Source organism: Lissotriton vulgaris, chromosome 10 (genome assembly GCF_964263255.1).
Source record: "Lissotriton vulgaris chromosome 10, aLisVul1.2, whole genome shotgun sequence".
NCBI classification, from domain to species: domain Eukaryota; kingdom Metazoa; phylum Chordata; class Amphibia; order Caudata; family Salamandridae; genus Lissotriton; species Lissotriton vulgaris.
In genome coordinates this window covers 480,679,790-480,704,321 of record NC_141698.1, presented here as the reverse complement: position 1 = coordinate 480,704,321, position 24,532 = coordinate 480,679,790, and the positions used below count along the sequence as shown (strand labels likewise).

At 46.1% G+C, this 24,532-nt stretch overlaps 1 protein-coding gene across 1 annotated transcript in view; it reads right to left on the bottom strand.

Annotated features, from left to right (window-relative positions):
• The window catches only part of LOC147685430 (SEC14-like protein 5), a 1,171,342-nt gene that overhangs the window by 633,704 nt on the left and 513,106 nt on the right, over positions 1-24,532 (bottom strand). The window contains exons 5-6 of the mRNA XM_086941333.1: positions 18,149-18,277; positions 17,181-17,340 (exon numbers count right to left, since the gene is read on the bottom strand). Coding sequence (XP_086797459.1) covers positions 17,181-17,340; positions 18,149-18,277 — 289 coding nt within the window. The remainder of the gene's footprint in view (positions 1-17,180; positions 17,341-18,148; positions 18,278-24,532) is intronic.

Genomic DNA, 24,532 nt, shown 5'->3' with positions numbered 1-24,532 from the left:
TCTGTACCATGGGCATGTGATCCATCAAGGTCATCTTTGGCTAGGGATATCTCAATCGAGCCATTGGGAGAAGCTACAAATTGCTGATCACCACCCTCTATCCATACCTAAGCACTTTCCTTCAAATAGTCAGACAGGGTTTGGTCAACCGGTGGGGCTCTCGTCGCATAGAGTCTGGGATAGTAGGAGAGGAAAACAGTGCGTATATCCTCGCCCTGAGTGACCTGGGTTCCATCGTCCGGTTGCAGTTGTGTGATGTATGTGGCCTGCTGCAGGGGCCTGAGCAGTCGAGTGGTGAGTTTCCGGAACTCCTCCAGAAGCTTTACGCACTGGTGCAGCGGAGGTGGAGAACCCCTGAGGCCGTCTGAGTGCCAAACTCCTTCAGCGCCCTCTCCACTGCATCCAGGGCTCGATGTATAACATGCAGAACACCCGCCTGCTTAGTAATACCAATACTGTGAATATGTACTTTAAATGCTTCCCATAAAGTAGCATATTGAGACGCTGAGCCAGTGTTGATCCTTAAGTATTCAACAATCGCCTCTCACACTTCGCTCTCAAATACCGCGTTGAGCAGTGCATCCGCCGGTAACCACCATAATCTATGTGGACGGGCAATACTAGGCAGTTTCATTGTCAGCATTACCGGTGAGTGGTTGGACAGCGTGTGGGGCAAATAGTCTGTTGCCTGCGAATTTATTAGGAGACCAGGAGTTAAATACCAGTGATCCATATGAAACCACATACCCTGCGGCACAGAGTAAAAAGAGTACTCTGTATCGGTCGGGTGTTGGTGCCGCCATGTATAGGTCAGTAAGCACTGTTGCAACAGGTGTCAAAGTTCATCTGCAAAATGTGGTATAGTGATACGGCCTGCACCAGTGGAGTCAGAGACAGGCTGCAAGGTTAAATTGAAGTCCCCCCCAATATGATAGGATCAATGGGAATGCCAGAAATGTGAGAAGATAAGCCAGAAAAAAAACGGGTGTATCAACATTAGGGGCATAGACATTGATTATGAGTATCTGCTTCACAGCAAGGCTACCCGCCACCAACCAATATCTTCCCTCGGGGTCTTTAACGACCTTGTGAAGCTGGAGGGATAGTGTTTTATGAATCAAAATGCACACCTCACTGGGGTCGGTACTGTAACTTGCAAAGAGCCTGTTGACACCCCAGCCAGCCGCAAAACGATTATCAGAAAGTGGTGCGTAGTGTGTCTCCTGCAACATCGCTATATGTGCCTTGTGTCGAGTTAGGTAGGCCAAGACCTGCCTCCATTGTTGAGGATTCAATAAGCCCCGTACATTCCATATCATGCGGCGCAATTCCATTTACCCGCCCCTCTCCTCAACTCTGACTCAGGAGTAGTGGCAGCAAATTTGTTATAAAGTCAGTACATAAAGCATAGCACACTTGGTAACAGGATTACAGGGTTCCTGCATTTTCGAGGCAAACTTAAAAATCACAACAAAACATCCCCCCCTCTCCAACCCAGATTGGATAACCCCCCAACATGTATCCAGTGAATACCCATTCCCCATAATTAACCATATAAGAGATCTCCTAGGGGGAAGGCAACGCCTGGAGCGGGCCACTAAACATAATATGAATCTTGCGATAACTATAGGAAACTGCAATTTGAGAAAAACGAAGAGCAACATGACATCAACGAAGGATATTACATCTTGTCAACTCGTTCCAAGCTAGTCTGTGACAAGTACCCGCGGGGAGGCATAAAGCTGAGTTCTTATTTCCCGGGGGGAAGAGTAGTGTTCGATTTGCATTGTTTCGAGAAATTAGTAGCATCCACAGGAATGTCAGATATGTGTGTCTTCCCATCAGTCTGGACGCAATGACGCACCTTATACAGCATGGAATAGCAAACGTTGTCTCCCTTCAACATCTGCTTAATTTCTTGGAACTTGCACCTAGCCTCTTGCACCACCAGTGTGAAACCAGGATACAATGACAACAACATTTCTTGATATTGTAGATCCACAATATCTCTGGCTTAATGAAGGACCCATGCCTGTCGTGGTAATTAAGGTGATGTGCAATAATTGTACACAGGGCACCGGGAACTAAACTAGGAGCAAGCGAGCGACACACCCACTCAACTGCGAATATTCCAGAGAAAGCATCCCTTCCAAAGAGGTCTGTGAGCAGTCGTTCCACGTAGGACTCTATAGAACCCGTGTTGGTGGACTCGGCCACCCCGGAAATGCACTGGTCGTTGTGGGGTGACCTTACCTCCAGGTTCTCCGCCTTGGACACTGTTGCTTGTGGAGGCGTTCCATATGTTCCAGACGCTTGTTCATGGTTGTCTGTGCATCTTCCTCTTCGGAAATGGGCTTTTTAGCGGTCTCCAGGCAGCTGTGCATGGTATCAAGGCGCGCCACCAGGGTGTCAAAGTGCGCATCGATGGCAGAAAAACCAGGACATAGCTCTGCCATTATGCTGCCACCGGTCCCTCCATATGTGACTGTTCCCCATCTGGTGGATCTGCGCTGTCCTGGGGGTCTCCGCGTCCACCGGCGTTGCCGCCCTCCCGCCTGGGAGTGTAAGTGGGCTCAAACGACAGTTGCCGCTGCCTGGAGTCCCCCCGACCCATGGTGAGGTAGGACATGGTTGGCTGCAGTCTGAAGTGTCAACAGCCAGGAAGGCGAGTGTGGAATGGCCACTGGGTGGGGAAGTCGTGAAACTGCAGTATAAGTCACAATGGATCTGCTATGTGGGACCCAGCCACCCGCAGCTGCACCAATGGAGTTAATAATGTGGAATGCGGTGATGAGCACTCACTGCCGACAAGCACCATGGAAGAACCTGGAACTAGAGCACGGCATGCTCATGATGCCGCTAGTTCAATCACCAGGGAAATAATGTCCTGACATAGGTCAGTTGGGTCTCTGCTGTATGATTATGCCTCTCTATGCTCAGAGTCTGCCACATAGCCCATAGAGGAGCCGACCTCAGCAGGGCGCAGTGGCACGCAGGAGACAGGATTCTGAACCGGCATACCAGCCAGGCGCATAGCTAGATCAGCAGCAGCCTTGGGGAGAAAACAGGAGTGCTACTCACCGCCCAACCCCTGTCCAGGGGGCTAGGTGGAAATGGACCGGCATCTGCTCCATGCAGGCCTGAAATCTCCGGCCTCAGTTGTACAGGGAGGCCGCACTGCGCTGCATCAGCCCCGCCTAAAGGCTCACCTGCAGCCCCTGATGCCACAAGACCTCCAGAGGCCACCGTCACGGGCCCCCTGACAAACACAATGCCACTCCCGATGCTGCCACTAGCCTTTGCACACACCGCCCGAGGTCAGTGACTCCTGGATGCCAGCAGCGAGGACTGCACCCCAGGGGCAGGGCAAGGCGGTTAAGTCAGTGTGGCCAATCAGGAGCTCCTCAACCAAGCTGCCATCTTGGTGCTTGGTCAAGCCACGCCCCCTTTGCACGCACCTTTAATGCAGAAAACTGCATTAAAGGGAACGATATTTATGAGGCAGCATTAAGCCAAAAAAATGTCATACTGCTGCCTCGTAAATATGAAGGAGGCTCCTGCACCACGGAACGTCGCAAGAAGTGACGTTCTGGTGATGCAAGGGGCCTCATAGATGAGGCTCTCAGACTCTAGCAAGTCTTGCTATTGCATATGTACTACATTTATACTACACATGCACCTGCACTTGATGTATAAATCAAATCTTAGCACAAGGTTCTAGGCATTCACATAACAGTTAATTTTACACAACATTTAGTGACACAGATAAAAGGTCTGGTCAAAATATTAATTTTGAAACATGGTTTACTGCCACCACTGCTTAATGTACTACTCTACAGGACAGGGTAGTCCGCTGTCCATTATAAGGACACTCTTGGTGCGCCCCTCCAGATCACAGGACAGGTCATCTACCTTGCATAGTCTGTGGCAGGCTTAGGTTCCTGTGCCAAAACATTAATAATTGTCATGGTAGAGCTAAAATAGAAGTCAGGATACCAGATACACAGGCAATCAGTTATTCAAGGGAGCACACATGTACCAAGAAGGGGACATTCCCCACCCAACAAAAACCATTTAAGGTAAGTGTTTCTATCCTGAGGAATTATTTTAAAGAATTACCAGAAATCTTATATTCAGCGCCTGGTATGCTCTTAGTCTCATTTCATAGATTCCAAAATATTTTTGGAGGTTGTTTAGTGAAGTTTAAATCTAAATCCGTTCATAGAGTTGGAAGGTCCTTTGTTCAAATCAACAAATATAGACTTCCATGGACCAGGGAATATAATTGAACCTGACTTAACAATGATCAGGACAAAGGGTAAACTACCATTACTACGCGGTCTCTACTTCGAATTACCTTTTGTTACCATCTTTTACTTTGCAGTTACAATTAATATGCATGCTTTTAGTGGGTACCATTACTTCGCAAGATTCCGTTACTGGGCCACTATAATTACTTTAAGAGTGTCTGACTCGCAGCTAGACAGGGAATATGATAACACTGTCGATATGTTCTTGTGGAACAGACTGAGGGTGGATAGAAAGAGATGGTTACTCAATTCAATTCAATCTTTATTATGTTTTGGAACTCCATAGAGGTCCACATAAAAGAAACACACAATACAAAGCTCCATTCATTACCAGAAAGAAAGTTTACAACAATTACCGCAATACAAAATAATTCATAGATACATACTTCATAGGTGAGCCTTCAATAAATAGCTAAAAAGCATTTAAAAAAATAAAAATGTTAAAACAGAATCTCTCATTTGGGGGGTTATGCAAGGCAAACATAAAAGAATTAGCATTTAAAATACCCATTTGCAAGCATATTTGCCTTAACCATTTCGGCGAAATGGACGCAGCACTGGACATATAAAAAGTACATGCATTCGGTCTTGAGTGGACAGGTGACAAAAGTCGCAGATTGCAGGGACTCCGTACCATTTAAACAAAAGATTATTTTGAGGTAGCAAGTCCTGCCTCAGAAGCAACCAGAATCTCCGGACGCCGTGGGGCAAATTCCAAGTGACATAAGGTTGCACAAATTTTCTTGCAAATGAGTCAGTTAGGGGATTAACACCTTTCTTAACTAGGATCGAGGCGCTGTCCAATCTGTAGCTAAGGTCCCAAGAGGCCTCTTTCAAGACAGACTTTAACTGGGCTGCGGATAAGGAAAAGAGGGTACTCTCCTCCAACTGCAGAAGCGATACAGCCTTTCTAAAATTTTTAACAATTAGGGAATATTCTCTTAAACTTCCCAATAATTCCGCCTTTAAAAGGATTCTCATAGTCCCCGCTTCTCCTCTGGCTAAGCTTGCGACCCACCGTACTACAGCTGCCAGGCCCTGCGCCCAACTGCTGCGCAGGTCAAACTCAAGTCTGCAAGCGGCCACTGAGCAGGCGGAATTAATGGAGGTTACGCTTCTTAACAATTTTCCTTCAACCACATTTAAAAAATCCCAATGCTTTAGGTCGACCAGTTCCCATCCATACAAGAGGGTAGAAGGAATTTTTGCCCTGAAGACCTCCAATAAATAAGGAAAATGCCTTCTTCCCATTGCCGAGTACAATGCACTTAAGCTTCTCCCTTGGGATAAGGCTTTCCGGGCATTGTTGTTGATATGGGATTTATCACTTAGAGTGTCTGAGATTAATTTTCCTAAGAAAACATAACTCTTTACCACCTCAAGTTTGTCACCTCCCACAGACTAGACAAAGCTCTCAAACTTATGTTTTTTCCGGCCTGAAATACACATAATTTTACTCTTTGCTGCATTGATTTTTAGATAATGGGTTTCTGCATACAAATGTAAAGCATGGAGGCGTTTGGCAAGACCTTTAGGCATAAGATCCATTATTAAAATATCATCCGCATATAACAGACATGAAATGTGCTTTCCGCCCAAGACTGGGGCTATACCGTCACAAGAGGAAAGTGAGGCGGGTAGATCTGCAATATATAGTGAGAAAAGCAGTGGGGCAAGGAGGCAACCCTGCTTAAGGCCATTAATTGAAGGAATGATCTTAGATAATCCCCTATCTCCTCCTTGAAGAACTTGACACCATGTGTCTGTATGTAGCGCCTGGGTCATATCTAGCAATTGAGGGGGCATACCCAAAGCGGATAGCTTTCTCCACAGCAGAGGGCGATCAACCTTATCGAATGCTGTGGAGAAGTCTGTAAAGGCCACATACACTCTTCCGCCACGTACCCTTATGTATTTATCAGTAATAATCTGAAGGGCGGAGAGATTATCCAGGGTTCTATGCCCCTTGCGAAAGCCTGTTTGTTCTAGTGGCAAAATTTGATTTAGAACCACACAATCATTAATTAAGGACAATAAGCATTTAGAGAAAACCTTCCCAATAGCGTCTAAAAGGGCTATTTGTCGATAGTTATTGGGAAGATTTCTATCACCCTTTTTGAACATGGGCACCAAAATGCTCCCCTTCCAAGAAGATGGGATAGTTTTTTTAATGAAGCAGATCCTGAATAGAGGGAATAGAATTTTACTCCAGGATACTGGATCTTGTTTCAGGACTGATATCAGGAGTTCATCCGGTCCCATAGCTCCTGATGGACGCATATCCTTAATAGCCAGTTCTATGGATGATTCTGAAGGGGACTCAATTGTGGAATTAATATCTTCACCAATTTCCCGAAGTTCCACTCGCAGGTCATTCTAGGCATATAAATTTGAAATGTAGTCTACCCAGGTTTGTTCCGAAATAGGAATTGGGAGGGGACGCACTCTTGTACCACAACCCTCCCCAATGAGAGTCCAAAACTGTCTAGATTTTCCTTGGACAGCAGCCTCCCGCAAACCAACCCTTAGGGAGTCCTCCTTTTCTTTTTTCATTTTTTTCTTTACCCTGCTTCTCCTTCTTTTGAGGAGAGATATTTTCTGAGATCTCTCTGCTGATCCACATATATATTGCTCCCTCACCAACTAATTTATTTCCTTATTGAGGGTAATAACTGCTTTAGGGAGGGAGATCTTTCTTCTAATTAAATTAGATTTTTTTACTGCAGAGATAATCTCCTTCATAAGAGCCTCAAAAGAGGATAGTTCCAACCCCTGCCAATTATCTAGGTTAGTTAAAGTTTTTTCAAGGATAGGCTCCAAACCCTTCATGGCTTTAAAATCCCAGAAACATCTGCCTGTTTTTTTTGGAAGGGTGACCACGTCACCATTAAGCGACCAAAGGTCATAATTAGGAGGATCCACTGAAAGTGTTAACATAATAACATTATGATCACTGAAGGTTGATTCTACAACAACCAAGTCCCTTAAAAGAGAAAAAATACAGTGATCAACAATTACGTAGTCCAGAATTGATTTACTTGGGGAGGAACTATGTGTGTAATTTGCGGGGACATCAGACGGAAGCCTACCATTAGCTATGATCCCCCACGTAATGTACAATTCTTCTAACAGTATTTTACCCCGTTTATTTGTTTTTATATTTCCTGGAAAAGGGGCTTGGGGTATCAACAGAGCCTCCTCTTTTGCTTTATTTCTAAAAAGCTCTAGGCTGAGGTTGGAAACTTTGCAATTTAAATCTCCTACTAACAAAAAGTTGGGAGAAGGAACTGTCTCCTTAATTTGTTTCATAAAAACAAAAACTTGTTTTAATAAAATATTAAAATGATTGTCTGGCGGTATATAGGCGTTTATTATCACGAAGGGGTGCTTTTCTCCCATATTATCTAAGTTGAAAAGAGTCACTACCTGGAAAAGATTACTGGGGTCTACGTAGTGGGAAGAACTCCACTTTATTCTATTGGTCAGTAGGCAAGCAATTCCCCCTTTTGCATGTCCTCTACTGGAAGGGGTGGCTGCCACCTCCAACACAAAGTAATCTCTCCCTACATTCAATTTGTCAACGCACCATGTTTCCAAGATGCAAATTACACTGGCATTCAAGGAAGAGAGGTACTGTAATTTTTCAGGGTTGTTGTTAATGCCAGCGGCATTCCAGGAAAGAACAGTGAAAGAGCTGCTAAAGGTGAGAAAACAATTTTGGGTTGTCTGTCACCTTGGACGACAAGGCACCAGGTAACCAGTTCCATTGCTGTTCATTCTCAATTATACCCTTATTTATTGTCATTGGTGCGGGGATAACATGTGTAACTAGCCTTTTCGTTTTTGAGACGCGAATCTTTAAGTCTTCGAAAGGCTGAGAAGAACTGGCTTGACCCAGGAACCGTTGATAGCCGTTCTCATAGTGGTTATTAACACATGTAGCTAAAAAGGGCACCACATCAATCCCCTGACTCTGGAAAATTTCTGCTTGATTTAGTATAAGATTCACTATCAACTTGGAATGGAACCTTACCCTAATAAATGACATGGACCCTGTTCCTAATATCGTTACTAAGTCGATATCATTTGATTGAAGTAGTTTCAGACACTCTATGTCCTTAAAGCATTTCAACAATAAAGTTCTATTCAATACGAAATCAAGATCAAATAGTGGGAGAAAATCTAAAATCAGTGAATCTGTACGGGTTTCCACCGTATTATTAGAAAAGTTTTGAACAGGAGCTGCCCCGTCTGCCAATGTATGGAAAGAAGGGGCAGTGGGGTTAAGAATGGTTGATACCACAGGAACAGATTTTCTTATTTTCACTACAGGAAAGTGGACCATGGGCCTTTCTTTTTCTTCGTCCAGTTCTCCTGAAATTGGATTAGAACAATTGGTGGTAATTTCATCGATTTTAACAGGAGGAACCACAGTATTGAATAACAAAATATTTGAATCATGCCTCGAGATCCCATTGTCGGTCTCAACCTTAACAGGGGAAGAGTTATGGCAAACTTGGGAGTCCTCAAAAATTATTTGTCTCTGCCTCCTCTTTTTAAATCTACGGAAAGGCTTCCTCTTTTTTCCTTTACTCTTTTTTTGTTTTCCCACTTTCTCCTCAACCTCCATCCCCTTGAATTCTGGACCAAAAATGGGAAATAGTACCTTTTCTGCATTGGCATCTGACAATACAACACTTTTTTCATCTATAACAATACCTGGTCCAGAATCTTTTATACAATTATAAGCAGACGTTTTAAAAACTGGGCATAATTCCTTCATAACAGGAGCAACTAGTATATTCTCAGATGGCAAACAAGATGCATTAGCTGGTATTTTTTCAGGGAGTAGGATAGAACAAGGATCCATACCAGAATTATTTTCTGGAGTTTTCGATAATAAAACCTTTAAGATTTGGGTGACAGATTCTAATACACAATCTGTACTGCCCACAAATTTACTCAATAACGTTAGAATTGAAGATAACAAATGTTCCAAGGAAATCAGGGATTCTGATATAGGTTTCTCAGATGAATTTGAACTAGGAGCATTAATGACCTCAATCCCTGTTATATTGAGCATCGGACTCTTTGACATGTTAGTCTGAAAAGATAAATCTTGGTAATTGAGGGATGGAGTGCTACTATAAAGATGTAAACCAGAGGGGGTAGCGCCAATTGGGGTCTTTATAACCTCTAGTAATTTCCTAGAATCATCTACCAAGTAGCGTCCACACAACTCTAAGTCAATATCCAAAGGCTGAGAATCCCCGTTAATAACCTCCCTCAACTTGGAATGGCCTAACGAGACGTTGGGAATAGAGTTTTCGGATGTTAATGGATCCTTAGTTTGATGTAAATTATCCAGGTTAGGGGCTGAACACTTATCATTCTCAGAAAATATTGGAAGTGATGATAAAACACCCAAAATAGAATGTAAGCTTAAATTTAGATTTCCCAATTCCGTCTCCTTCTTTACCTGATCAGGCACTAAGACATGCAAGGGAGTTGAACAAGCGCCCTTATTAAAAACTTTTCCGGGGGCACCTTATCCACCATTTTCTCCCACAACTGAAATTTCTGGCTTTGGCCCTTCAATTGGAGAGTTGAGGCATCCTTGTTTAGCAGGGGGTTGGATCTTGTCTTAGCAGAGGATCTTCCCCCCAACAATCTCCCAGATCGAAGCTTTTTTGCGGTCATATTTCAGACTATGCCTCAAAGAAGGTGAAACAATACACAATGCCAGAAAACGATTTTATATATGCTCAACGTTTAAAAAAGGCGAAGCAAATGAAGCGCATCAATCAAACTACAAATATTGAGGCAATTGCCAAGGTCTATAGGGCTTGAATGGATACAAATAGATATGTTTAAAAATAAATGTTAATAAGTGGGCCCAGCCCAGCCTACTTCTACCACTGAGGGCCACAGAGGGCCCGCCCTTTGCCCGGGCTTAGCACCGGGCGCTCCCGCGCGCTCCCGCGACGCGGTAAAGTGTAACAGTTATATGGCGCCTGTGGCTGTGGGCGTGTCGCTAGTCCGTCCCAGGTGTGCGGGGCCAGAGGGCGTGCTGGGATATGCAGTCCCCCAGGTGAGGTCGTCAGTGCCTGGAAGCGCTACTCCAGTCCGAGCGCTACGATTCAGGACCTCGCCCCAGCAAGCTCAGCAAAACAGGGAAAGTAGCAAGTTCTGCAAAAGGGAAATCCTCCTCTCACCACCAGCGCTGCGGCACCCGCGCTAGCGGGTGCGGCGAGGTTGTTTGTAGGCGCCTGCGGCTGTGGGCGTGTCGCTGGTCCGTCCCAGGTGTGCGGGGCCAGAGGGCGTGCTGGGATATGCAGTCCCCCAGGTGAGGTCGTCAGTGCCTGGAAGCGCTACTCCAGTCCGAGCGCTACGATTCAGGACCTCGCCCCAGCAAGCTCGGCAAAACAGGGAAAGTAGCAAGTTCTGCAATAGGGAAATCCTCCTCTCACCACCAGCGCTGCGGCACCCGCGCTAGCGGGTGCGGCAAGGTTGTTTGTAGGCGCCTGCGGCTGTGGGCGTGTCGCTGGTCCGTCCCAGGTGTGCGGGGCCAGAGGGCGTGCTGGGATATGCAGTCCCCCAGGTGAGGTCGTCAGTGCCTGGAAGCGCTACTCCAGTCCGAGCGCTACGATTCAGGACCTCGCCCCAGCAAGCTCGGCAAAACAGGGAAAGTAGCAAGTTCTGCAATAGGGAAATCCTCCTCTCACCACCAGCGCTGCGGCAGAGATGGTTACTCAGTTGACAAGACAGGCGGGCAACCGGGACGGACATCACAAATTATTAAAAGTACATTTGTCTCAAAGTTGTTTACATTCTGGCCTAAGGCATACTTACCTTTATCCTTTGCACTAAGTTAAAATTTGAAGCTGATCTACATAATGATAGTGAGCAATCATATTGTTTGTGATATAATGTAAAAAAACGGAAAATAAAGTTATTTAAAAAAAATTGTGGTTTAAGTTAACAGGCAAGTAGCATTACATTTCACATAAATAAAAGGTGGTTAGGGAAAATTAAAAAGAGAAGCATGCAAGTTAGCTGTACAGATAAATAAAATGAAAAAAAATTACCTTAGTCGAAGAACTCTATCTCTCTGTGGTCCGTAGGTAGGGGAATGAGTTGAGGTGAAGATTAATTAACCTAGTCGATGAACTGAATGAATGTGAGGTCTGAAGGATCAATCAATCAATCAATCAATCAATCAAGACATTTGTAAAGCGCGCTACTCACCCGCAAGGGTCTCAAGATGCTGGGGGCGGTGCTACAATTGCTCGAATAGCCAGGTCTTGAGTAGTCTCCTGAAGGCTAATAGGTCTTCAGTCTGCCATTGGAGGATGGGGTGGGTGTTCCAGGAATTGGCGGCGAGGTAGGAGAATGATCTGCAGCCGGTGGTCGCTCTTCGGATGTGGGGGACGTTGGCGAGGGCGAGGTCGGCGGAGTGGAGCTGGCGGTTAGGGGTGTAGAAGGTGAGTTGTTTGTTGAGGTATGCTGGTCCGGTGTTGTTGAATACCTTGTGTGCGTGGGTGAGGAGCTTGAAGGTGATCCTCTTGTTGATGGGCAGCCAGTGCAGGTCTCTCAGGTGGGGTGTGATGTGTCTGTGGTGAGGGATGTCGAGGATCAGGCGTGCAGAGGCGTTCTGTATGCTTTGCAGTTGTTTTAGCAGTTTGGCCGGGGCTTCCGCGTAGAGGGCGTTTCCATAGTCCAGTTTGCTGCTGACGAGGGCCTGGGTGACCGTTCCTCTTGTGTCAGTGGGGATACACTTGTAGATCTTTCGGAGCATGCTGAGGGTATTGTAACAGGAGGATGAGATGGCATGACTTGCTTGGTCATGGAGAGTTTTGAATCGAGAATGAATCCCAGGTTGCATGCGTGGTCGGTGGGTGTCGGAGTTGTGATTATGGGGAGTAAAAAAAAAATAGGCATATCCAGAATTCACTGGCATGCAGCAAGTCAAGTCCTATTTCTATTTTTATGAACATTCAAGAACGTAGACTCAAGGAGGTAAGAATGTCATTCTTACCTCCTTGGTAAGAAATATTTATTTTTTTGACATGGGAATGCATGATAGAAGGAAAGTGAAGGGGGGAAAGTTGTATTAGTAAGGTGTATTAAAGTAAAAAATTAGTTAAAGAAAAAAAGTGGCAAGAAGAATGGACGAAGTCGGGAGTTTGGCTGTTAAGAAACACGAGAAAAGAAGAGATAACTAAATTATGTTGAACCCCCCCCCCTCCAAACCCCTAATTTCCCTGGCTTCCCGTCCCAGGGGATAAGTTACTATTTCAAATAATTTATAATAAAAACGAGCAAAATATGTGTTGTATATGTATGCGATATGTTTTAATGTGACAAAAAACCTTTTAATTACATTTCAAAGCAGTTGCAAACTTAAAGCATGCGCAATAAAAACTTGCGTACTAATAGTATTTCCGAAGTAAAAACTTCGTAGTAAGAGCATACGAAGCAACCAGCCCATTTTGGGTTCAAGAAAGGCTGGCAGAGGAACAAGACTCTACCAGACTTGTAAAACTCCACCACCATCACTCAGCATCTAAGAGGCCTAAACGAACCTTACAATGATCAATAAACCTTGTCTCAGCTCCGTTCCATAAATCATGCCGGAAGACACCGAACTTTACCAGATTAATGGAATCCTATGTCAGCAGCCAGCTGCTAAAAGCTCAATGAAACCCACTTTCAGCAATTTGCTTCAGACAGCTTTAATAAGTCAAACTAGTGAACCCCAGGTTTGCAGGAATAATAAACCACCCTTCCAACAACTGCCCTGTGTAAGTGTCATGAAATACTAGCAGCACCCAGCCTCTTCAAGATTCAATGTGCCTAGCCGGTACAAACCAACACCTGCCAGGCTCATGTAAAATTGGGGTAGCAAGCAGCCTCAAGAAAATGTTTCCCCGCAATTAGCCTTTTGCCATTCTCAAGAAACGTATCTGACAGCAAACTGTCTCTAATCTAACACCACAACTAGACACTGACAAGATTGGAAACTATAGAGCAAAACCAGGAGCAGCAATTATCCCTGCCAAGATAGATATCACATTTGTCTGGCAGATAAGGACAAATAGGTCACAATTAGGCAATGCTAGAGTCTCAAATAAGCCCAAAACAGCAACCAGGTCAAGTCAAGTCAAGTCAAGTCAAAAAGATTTATATAGCGCGCTACATACCCATAGGGTCTCAAGGCGCTTGCGGTGGGGTGGGGACTTACTTGTCGAATATCCAAGTTTTAAGTTTCTTTCTGAATGCTAGGTGGTTCTGAGTGAGGCGAAGGTGAATGGGAAGGGAGTTCCAAGTTTTAGCTGCCAGGTAGGAGAAGGATCTGCCTCCCATGGTGGTTTTGTTGATGCGAGGTACAGTGGCAAGAGCTTGGTTGGAGGATCGTAGCTGACGGGAGGGGGTGTAGAAGGACAGTCGTGTGTTGAGGCATTCAGGTCCAAGTTCGTAGAGTGCTTTGTGTGCGTGGGTTAGGAGGCGGAAAGTAATCCTCTTATTGACGGGGAGCCAGTGGAGTGTTTTCAGATGACCAGAGATGTGTTCTTTACGCGGGATGTCTAGTATGAGCCTGGCAGAGGCGTTCTGGATGCGTTGGAGTTTTTTCTGGAGTTTTGCGGTGGTACCGGCGTAGAGGGTGTTTCCGTAGTCCAGGCGGCTAGTGATCAGTGCGTGGGTGACCGTTTTACGAGTTTCGGTGGGGATCCAGCGAAATGTTTTTTTGAGCAAGCGAAGAATGTTGAAACAGGATGATAAAACGGCGTTCACTTGTCTGGTCATCGAGAGTGAGGAGTCCAGGATGATGCCCAGGTTCCGTGCGTGGTCTGTCGGGATGGGTGCCTTTCCAAGGGCCTCTGGCCACCAAGAGTCATCCCAGGCGGAGGGGGAGGTGCCTAAGATGAGGACTTCTGTTTTGTCGGAGTTCAGTTTCAGACGGCTGTGCTTCATCCACTCGGCTACTTCTTTCATTCCTTCGTGTAGGTTGGTTTTGGCGATGTTAGGGTCTTTGGTGAGTGAGAGGATCAGTTGAGTGTCGTCAGCGTAGGAGATGATGTTGAGGTTGTGTTGGCGAGCGATGGTCGCAAGGGGGCTCATGTATACGTTGAAGAGGGTGGGGCTGAGAGAAGATCCTTGTGGCACGCCACAAATGACTTCAGTGGCCTCTGACTTGAATGGTGGGAGGCGGACTCTCTGGGTTCTTCCGGTGAGGAACGAAGTGATCCATTCCAGTGCTTTTCCTTGGATTCCGACGTTTCTGAGGTGCTGTAGAAGGGTGCTATGACAGACTGTGTCGAAGGCTGCGGAGAGGTCGAGGAGGATGAGGGCGACTGTGTCTCCGTTGTCCAGTAGAGATCGAATGTCGTCAGTTGCAGCGATGAGTGCGGTCTCAGTGCTGTGTTTGGCTCGGAAGCCGGACTGTGAGGAGTCGAGGGATTTGTTGGTTTCGAGGAAGGCGGCGAGTTGATTGTTGACAGCTTTCTTGATGACTTTGGCAGGGAATGGAAGGAGTGAGATAGGGCGGTAGTTTTTGAGTTCGGTGGGGTCAGCTGTGGGTTTCTTCAGAAGGGCGCTGAGTTCGGCATGTTTCCAGCTTTCCGGGAAGGTTGCGGAGTTGAGGGAGCAGTTGATGACGTCTCGGAGGTGCGGTGCTATAATGGAGTCTGCTTTGTTGAAGATGTGGTGAGGGCATGGGTCTGTGGGGGATCCTGAGTGGATAGAGTTCATCAGACGGATGGTGTCTTCAGTGGAGATAGGCTTCCAGTCGTTGAGGATGTTCAGGGGGGGTGGGGGTCCTGAAGGGGGTTGGGAGGGTTGGTCTTCGGGTCTGTTGTCGAAGCTGTTGTGGATGTCTGCAATTTTGTTGTGGAAGAACGAAGCTAGGGAGTCGCAGAGGGCTTGAGAGGGGGTGATGTTGTTGGAGTTGGCCGAGGGGTTGGTAAATTCCTTGACGATGTTGAATAATTCCTTGCTGTTGTGGGCGTTGTTATCTAGTCTGTCCTTGAAGGCGGCTTTTTTGGCGGTCCGGATCAGTTGGTGGTGTATGCGGGTGGCGTTTTTAAAGGCGTCCTTGGTGCTGGTGGTTGGGTCTTTTTTCCAGGCCTTCTCAAGGGAGCGGCAGAGTTTCTTGGACTTCTTAAGATCATCGTTGAACCAGGAGGCCTTCTTGCTGCTTAGTTTGATTTGTCGTTTTTTCAGTGGTGCTAAGATGTCGGCGCTGTTGGATAACCATTGGGTGAGGTTGGTGGCTGCTTGACATGGTTTGAAGTGTGGGCTGGGGGGTTTAGAAGAAGCGATGAGGAGATCTGGTCGATGGTGATTTTGTTCCAGTTTCTTTGCAGAGTGGGTTGGGGGTGGTTGTTGGAAGTGGGCTTGTTGTAGGTGAAGTGAACGCAGCTGTGGTCAGTCCAAAGGAGAGCTGTGGTGTGGCTGAAGGAGACATGTTTGCTGGAGGTGAAGATAGGGTCGAGTGTGTGACCTGCGATGTGGGTGGGGGTGGTGACAAGTTGTTTAAGTCCGAGGTTGGCGAGGTTGTCCAGAAGGGTGTTGGTGTTGCGGTCGTTGTTCTTTTCAAGGTGAAAGTTGAGGTCGCCCAAAAGGATGTAGTCTTCGGAGGGGAGTGCGTGTGGAGTGATGAAGTCCGTGATGTCTTCACTAAACTTTGCGCGGGGTCCTGGTGGCCTGTAAATGAGGGTGCCTCTGAGTGTGGTTTTGGGGTCGATGTGGATCTGGAAGTGAAGGTGTTCAGAGTTGGCGAGATTGACGTCAGAGCTGGTTGAGATGCGGATGGATTTCTTATGGACGATAGCGATACCTCCTCCTGTGTGGTCGGTTCGGTCCTTGCGTATGATCTTATAGTCTTCCGGGATGGCAATGGTGATGTCTGGGGCTGAGGTGGCGTTCATCCATGTTTCTGTTAGGAAGGCGACGTCCGGAGAGATGGTATCTAGTAGATTCCAGAGGTCAATGGCGTGCCTGTGGACCGATCGGGTGTTGAGCAAGATGCATTGTAGGTGGTTGGGGTCGGATATCTGTTGTGTGATCGTAGATGAGGAGTTGTTGGTGCCGTTGAATTTGCAGGAGTTGCATGAGAAGGGTCCGTGGGTGTGTCCTGGAGTGGCTTGGACGCAGTTGGGGGAGCGGCCGGGGTTAAGGGCTAGGAGGGTGGAGGCATCGTAGGTAATGCGGGGAGGGAGGGTAAAACGAGGACCAGGGGGTCCGGCGCTGGGCGCGGTCCAGGCGCGGACGGGCGTAGACGGGCTTACCTTTGGCGCACCTTCGGCGCGACTGGGGTGCGAACGCTGCGCGTGAACGCTGCGCGAAAGAGCATCTGTCATATATGGATAGTGGAGGGGGAGGGGAGAGGGCGGCTCAGCTGGGAGGCAGGCGGGCTTAAGAGGACGACAACAACAAACAAAATGGCAGCGGAGGGGTGAGCACAGCAGAGCGCCGGGGGATATCGCGCATTCAAAGTGAAAGTTACAGTGGCAATTTAAAAATGCAGACAAAGCAAAGCGGCAGCCAAGGCAGACTGCAGGCAATCAATTACGAGGCAGATTTGACTTAAAGCGCAGCACAACGATACCAGATGTCGCCAGAGACGAAGCAAACCCTAACGCACCCATACATGAAAGAATTTATCACAACTGAGCTAGCAATCAGCCTCTGTGAGGCCGAAGACCCCTAGCATCTCTTTTTCATAAGCCCCCAACTCACATTCGCTCACAAGGAAGTTACCTGGCATCTAGGAATAAACTAGAAAGACCCATTTCAAAGTCGCATCAAGAGGTGATTTAGTTAGCATGTACTGGACTTTAGAAGCCTTTGCATTTGCATGAAACTTACCATGTTGGGCTGGTGCACCGAATTCTGACAGTGAGACCCCTCTCCTTGTCGTCACTAAGCCATCCTTCCAATTTTTGGGGGAACATGGTGCCCATCGGGGGATGTATGTGATGCCTTGAGTGATGAGCTCGGTCAAGTAATGCTCAATCACTTCCTTACCCTGCAACAAGAACACAATCCACTGATAACTCAAAGGAAGGAGGACAGAATGATGGGCCAGAGGGAAGGGGCACAGCATGAACCTACATAGAGATGGGGTACAGAGAAAGGGGCTCTTGAAGATGGGGTACAGCAGGGTACAATAAAAAGGGATGGAGCAAGAAGGGGCGCGAGCCAATGGACACTATAACATGGACAAAAATTGAATAGGACTGGAAAGAAAGAAGGAGAATAGATATATATAATATTCCCATAAAATGTGCATATGTATGCTCTTCTCAATCAATTCCAGGTGTGTGGATTATTTGATTCCTGTGTGGAGACCATCTCATACTATCTAATTGGTTGAGCTGATAAACGTGGATAGAATGATGAACTAGGGTTCATAGGCCCAGCTTAGGAGAAACACAGACACTCACTAAAACAGTACCATAGCAGGTGATCATAGTCTGATTGTATTCAGTTGATAAGTGAGGTTAAATGAGTTGGCGCTTGCACATTGGACACTATAAATCGCTATGCATATGAAGCCGAGTGACTAAAGGCAACACCTTCACAGACCTTACAGCCACATGAGATGGCAAACGTCCTTCTGTCTCAATTTACCTTCTACTAAGCCCTATCGCCTTTATTTAAGAAATGAGAATATTTCAATGAGAGAAAGCAACTTGTTTGGGCAATGCTGTGGAAGCAGCACCCATCCTGCTCCCAGGGCACGGAGATGCCGACATGGCAAGGAAGAAGTAAAGAGGAGGATTCTTTTTAACTTCAAAGCCTTCCTCGGCCACTGCCATGACTCCATTACTTACCCTTTTGATGTTGGCCGTGTACTGCTTCATAGCAATTTTTTCCACTGTGCCTTCAATGCCAAAGAAAGACTTGATGTCAAGTGATGCTGACTGCTCGAAGCACGTCCATTCCTCATTCTCAGGGTGTACCTATAGCAAGAAAACGTAAAGCAATGCTCAACATTTTGGAGGGCTAGGTAAATCAAATGACTGAAAGGGTAATACTCTAAAGAATGTTTGTATAAGCTTAATCCAGCATGTCATTCGGGCGTAGGAACAGAAAAGCACATTTTCATTCAACAAGAGGCAGCCCATGCCCCTCTGACTATAGATAGTCCATATTAAAGGAATCTGCCACTTTGGCCATATCAGGGCCCTATTTATGAAAAGTGTTGCACCGCTGCGTGAAAAAAGCGATGCAACACTTTCCAAAGCGCCATCATTGCGACTCCATGGATGTGCTGTATTTACTGTACGGCACTCCATGTTGTAAGAATTCTTGATGTATTTGTAGGCGCAATAATGGTGCATTGCTGGAGTGTGTCTGACAACAGATGCAACTCCAGCAATGTGTCTATTCACATGGGGCAATCCCCATGTGAAAAGCCCTGCATCAACTCTAACGCCTCCTTCAAGCAGGGGTAAGGATCTGACACAGTGAGGCCATTGATGTGTTGCAGTGAAATCTCATAGATTGCACTGCCTCACTTCTACATGGCTTTCTTGAGTCGTAACGCCCGCCCAGCATACATTATACCTGTCACAGGTATAATGTAGAGCAGGAGTTTACAACGTGATGCGTCTGCCTGGATGCCTCACTTCGTAAATACGGCGCAGCTTGGCAATTGAACATTTTTGACGTCACTGCAAAGTCACAAAAAGGGACCCAAAGGCGGCAGAAGGGCCTCATAAAAGAGGCCCCAAGCTGGTTCTTGTCTATGTGAGTATCCCCTGCCAATCCCAGATGGATTCTGTTGCAAAACGTCTTTATTGCATGGCCACAAATGCTGAAAACTACTTACAAGAAATTGAGTTATTAGTTGCGAAGGATGTGAGCCCTTCACTTGGAAAGAGTCTGCAATTGTCTTTTTACTGGGAACACAGTACCTCAGTGTAGCACTTCACACCCTGAGGTAGATAAATGGAGCAGTACAAGGCCTACTCACAGGGAGATGGAGTGGTTTAGTATTCCTAGCTCGCTTGTACACAATAACACTCAATAAGTCTTTGTCAGTCAGTGTTTTGTCTTTTAAAAAGGCAAAGTACCTCCATTGCACATATATTACTGAATACTACATATTAAATTACAAATATATACAATCAATTAGGTAGCTGGCAATACCCTTGGTGAACTTCATAACACATTAGTCCCTATTGGGTCTTGAACCCTATAATCACTGGATCCCAACATCACAGTTTAAGGGGATCACTATCAATAAGGCATTCCAATTGGCTTTGTCAGGGTGTCACCACATCAATAAAAGAAAACCTATGTTGTAATTCACCAATGTAAAACCCCTGAAGTCAGTGGAGACAGTAGAAATGCACAATATTTTTTTTCATTGCACTGTTAAATTTTGCATTGTTATCCATTACCCAGGTGAGTGAAGTAGTGCATTCAACGTGTGTCTCAGAATCCTTCTCTTACTTTAATTAGACTGCTACTGCAGTCATAGAGCCAAACAATAGAAGTCCCTGCACTTCACTTCCTCTGGCAACCTCTCCCGGGGTCAGGTATTTAATGTTCTGGAGAAGTAGAGTTTGTTTTTAAAACATTCCACAGTGGTGGGGGTGTTACTGCACATCCTGCAGCCGTCTCAAAAACGGTTTGTGCATACCCTTTCTGGGGATTATGGAGCGCACCATGCTTGGCCCATGAATAATTAAACTGTGGTTTTCTGCCATGGGCAGAGAGGGGTACCATAAGTATATGGCCTTGCACCATCATGTTTTATATGTAGGTGTCTCTGTCTTACCTTATGCACCCTCAGCTCTTGCTTCAGTTGGAGGGTGCAGGGGTAGCCCAAGGCGCCCATGGCTCCTGTTGGTTCCCCAAGCAGCACTCTTTGGTTGCACCATGCTGGAGCTGGCTGCAGCTGGTGTGCCTTCCCTCCCGTCCACTTGATGCTTGGGTGGGGTGCTGCTGCTGCGGACCCTCTTCTCCCCCAGATATGGGCACCGGAAATGGAGGAGCTGCTCCTCACCACTCCCAGGGCTCAGGCTTTCCCGGAAACAGCATTTGTAAGAAAGCATGGGTTCTCCAGGTCATGCCTTTCTGTCCCAAGGGAGTTGTGGTCCCCAGGACAGCATTAGGGCACGGGTGCAGGGGTGCCCAGGGGCAAAAGCAATCTAGGGGAGGGGGTTGAACGCATGCACCTTTCTTAGGGACAGTAATTAATTAATGCTGCACTGACCCCTGTTCCCTATTCCACCACAGGGGTAATTTGAAGATGTTACAGGGGACCAGAAGTATCTTGGACCTTGTAGGGACTGTTTGCTCAATTGTGGTCTCATTTTGCTTCTGGTGGTCAGCCCTAGCCACCAGGAGTCTTCAGGATTGCTGATCTCTAAACAAGTGTTTTGAATAGGGAGATTGATTTTCTGCTTCCTATGCCAGACCTGTCCTATGCCTGCAGTCCTGAAGCTCTCTTCTGCTTGAAGCATTTTATCCCCCCCATGCAAGCACAGAGTACCCACCCTGCTTCACTCATCAGGCCACAAGACCTCCTGGTTAAACTGCAGGGCACTTGTGTGTTCGCAGCAGAGTCATGGGTCAGTATACAAAAGATTCAGGGCAACCATCCAGGGTCACCCAGCGGGTCCATTTCCTCATCTGTTCCTTGGGGCATAAGGGTTCCAGCACCATACTAAACCTAGGGGTCTGCTGGAGACAAAGTCCCAAAGTCTTTCCTTGCAGATTGCAAAAAATTGGATTACTGATTGAGGGCCATAAGAACCTACTCAAGCAGCAACCACAGTCCTTGTCGGGGTGAGGCACAAGCAAACCTCAAATTAACGGTGAGCAGCCTTTACAATGCGGGCATTACCACGCGCTGCCATTACTACGCTGCTTCTACAACGCAAGTCGTTACAACGACTTGCGCTGGAGGGCGCTGTTGGATAGGGAATAGTTTAATTTTCTATTCCAACACCTTCCCTACTGTCCCGTGGGCTGGAGTTGGAATAGAAAATTAAACTATTCCACTATCCAGCGTTACAGCGCAAGTCGTTGTAACGACTTGCGTTGTAAAAACAGCGTTGTAATGGCACGCGTGGTAATATCCCGCGTTGTAGTGGCATACAACCGTACTTCAAACAGTAATAATGTGAATACACAACACAAGAAAAATCCCACTCCAATTTAGTACTACAAAGAGCTGACCAACCGACAGCACTAGCAGGCGTCCACTTTGTGTTTTCATTGCTGCCGCAGCGTGGTAGCTTGGCCTCAGGACGCCGCCGCCGTCATTCGGCCACGGTCATGCCAAACTTGTCTGCCTAAGCTCCCGGCTCCCGGAATCACTCGCCCAAACCACCACCTAAACCTCCGGCTCACCTCAGTGACTTGTAGCGGCGGAGGGGCTGTTGGTGGCTGTGGCCGGGAGTGGAGGACCGAAGCCACAGGGAAAGACAACGCCCGAGTCGGGTTTTTGGCGCCCGGTGCGGACAGTAAGAGACAGCTGAGATGCGCAATTGAGGTAACAAGCGGCGGACTTTTGGGGAAGCGCAGCTGAGGGAGAAAACCACTTGTACCAGCGGGGCAAAGGGGGGCAGTCTGCGGAGAAGGCTCGGTTTTGACCGGCTGCGGTTTGCGATGAGCCCCCGGGGAGCCTCTTTCTCTTGCCTCTGATTGTGACTTGGTCGGCCTGACATCCTGGCGTGTGGTGTCTTTTCCTCTGGTCCATTGGCTCGCTGGTCCTGCCTCCTGCCTCCTGCCTCCTGCTCCTGCGTTGATTCCGAATTTCCATGGGGGGGACCTTGTGCCCGAGCCTATCTCCGAGGGACAGACAGGGGAGAGGGAATCAAGCGAGAGTGGAAAAGTGTGGAGGCAGGGAGGAACCCGCAATTTGAACTTGCACTTGCTCCTTTGCATTTAGGCAAACCCATAGGGCATAAGGGAAATGCCTCCAAAAGTGAAATTACATGGGGTTAAAAAGGGACTGAAAGCCGTTGTTTCAAGAAAGCGCAAACAGGTCCAGTATCAAAAGACATTGGAGAATACTATTATTGATCTCATAGAAAATACAACCACACCTAGCAGGCAAGATATACTGTCACTCCCTGCAGAAGAAGCAAGCAGGACTTTCTTGGGCAATCTATAAAAAAAGTGTAGGGAAATACTTTAAAAATAATTTGGATGCTAGTGATCATTCCTCCGTGTTCAGTGGAACTCATGATAAAGACCGTTGAAGGAGCCAAAGGAATGCTATGAGTGAAATAAATGACTCTATACTACCAGCTTTTGATCAAGTCCTAGGCGAACAAGGTGGGGGGGGGGTTTAAATGATGGGGGGTTGTTTTCATTGGAACCTAGGTTATCGTCATCACCCCGCCTTTTCCGTAATGGAATGGAAAGTTTGTCAGTAGATAAAGAAGCATTGCAACAGGCAGTTACTAGGCAATGGAGGAAGGGAAACAACACTACCCCTCAGGGCTCTATTTCCCCAGATACTCCTCAGTCGTCCTTGGCACTTGTTATGACAGCAACCTCTGCATCCTCATTACTAGAGGTGATATTTTTAAAGTAAAAGACTTTTCAGGCATTATTAGAAGCTTTAGTCGAGAATAACAGGCAAGGGAAAACCCATAAAGCCCAATTACAACAGATAGCAGAGCAGCTAAAACAAATTAATAACTGCATGCCGACTATAGTCCGCTCAGTAGTGGAAATGAGGGAATAAGGAGTTGTATGTATCACTATGTACTAAGGAGGATGATGTTACACAGATTAGGAATTAAACTGCACAAAAATAAAACAGAAGTGCGAAACATAAAATGTTCTAGCTGTTGTGTCAAAGAATTTTCAATTCTATTAAGGATATGGAGGCAAGGATTATGCTTCTCTATTCTTTACTGCAAAACATATCAGCCAATGAAATTATAGCAACACTTCAGTAATCATCAAAAACGAAATTTACCATGAGCAGTCCCATGACATCACTCCCCTTCCACCAATCATATCTTGATACAGTCTATTTAACATGCTGGGTCCATATTCCGTCCTCTTTCTTTGCGTGATTCCAACATATGTCAACTAGAACTTCCACTGATAACTGTCTGGAAAACCTGGTATCTCTCATGACGGAAGACCCATCTGGAAAGAACTGACGTTTCCGATCCTTCTGATCACCTATTGAGTCTGGAACATTAGAAAGTCAACCAGCTCTGCATACGATATCCCAAGGTTCTATTCTGTTTGCTGTTGGGGTGTCTAGTCCGGGGGCACTACACCAGAAGGAGAAAAGAGATCTAACTCTGCTGGTGTATGGGGTATGTTCCTTCTTTTTTGCACTGTTGTAGGGTGAATATGAGGGATAAGGTTTCAATGCGTTGTCTGATGAGTGTGTTTAATTGGAGGCTCTATAGGGGTGTTTTGATGAATTTGTGCGTAAAGTGTGTTTTTAAAATAGGTAATTGAATGTATAGATTTAACAATAGATGTAAAGTTACACTGAAATAACGTAAAAAAAACAATGTAAAGGATTGTAAACAGAAATTAATCAGTAAGTTGTTGAAAAAAATTCATATAAAAAATAAAGAAATTGAGAATTTTGAGAAAGAATTATATAGAATGCATTTAGATCTTTTCATATTTACATTTACTCCATATGTGAAAAGTAAATTAAGGACCACTTTTTACAGTATCTTTTGTGTTCCCTTTTCCCCCCAGTCCTAAGCCTGCATTTAGTATGTATTAAGTGGTGGAGGTCCCTTCTTTGGGTTTTGTCTATCCGGTTTATCATCAGTGAAGAAAAGAAAACACCACGTAATAATTACCAAATTACTCCATACATGTACGAAAGGTGAGCCGTATCTCATGCCATATCTTACTTGACATATTAATGTAATTACAGTTAAAATCAGTGAAATATTCTTTAAGATACATCAGGGTGGGATAATCCTCACCTCCACCTCCCTAATAGAATTGACGTGACAGCTAGAAAAACCTATATTCTATATCAGAACCGGAGGCTTCGGATTATGCTTGTTCAAAGCTGACAAAAGCAATATCAACAATTGGTTTATGATAACATTTTTGAAAAATTGAATCTGAGGACCAATCAGCTTCTACCATGATAAACCTCTAAATGGGACCCCAACACAAAAGATTTAGAAGTAATAGTTTGCCTCATTGAATGTGCTTCAAAAGAAAAAGTATCAATATCAGCCCCGGACAACAACCAC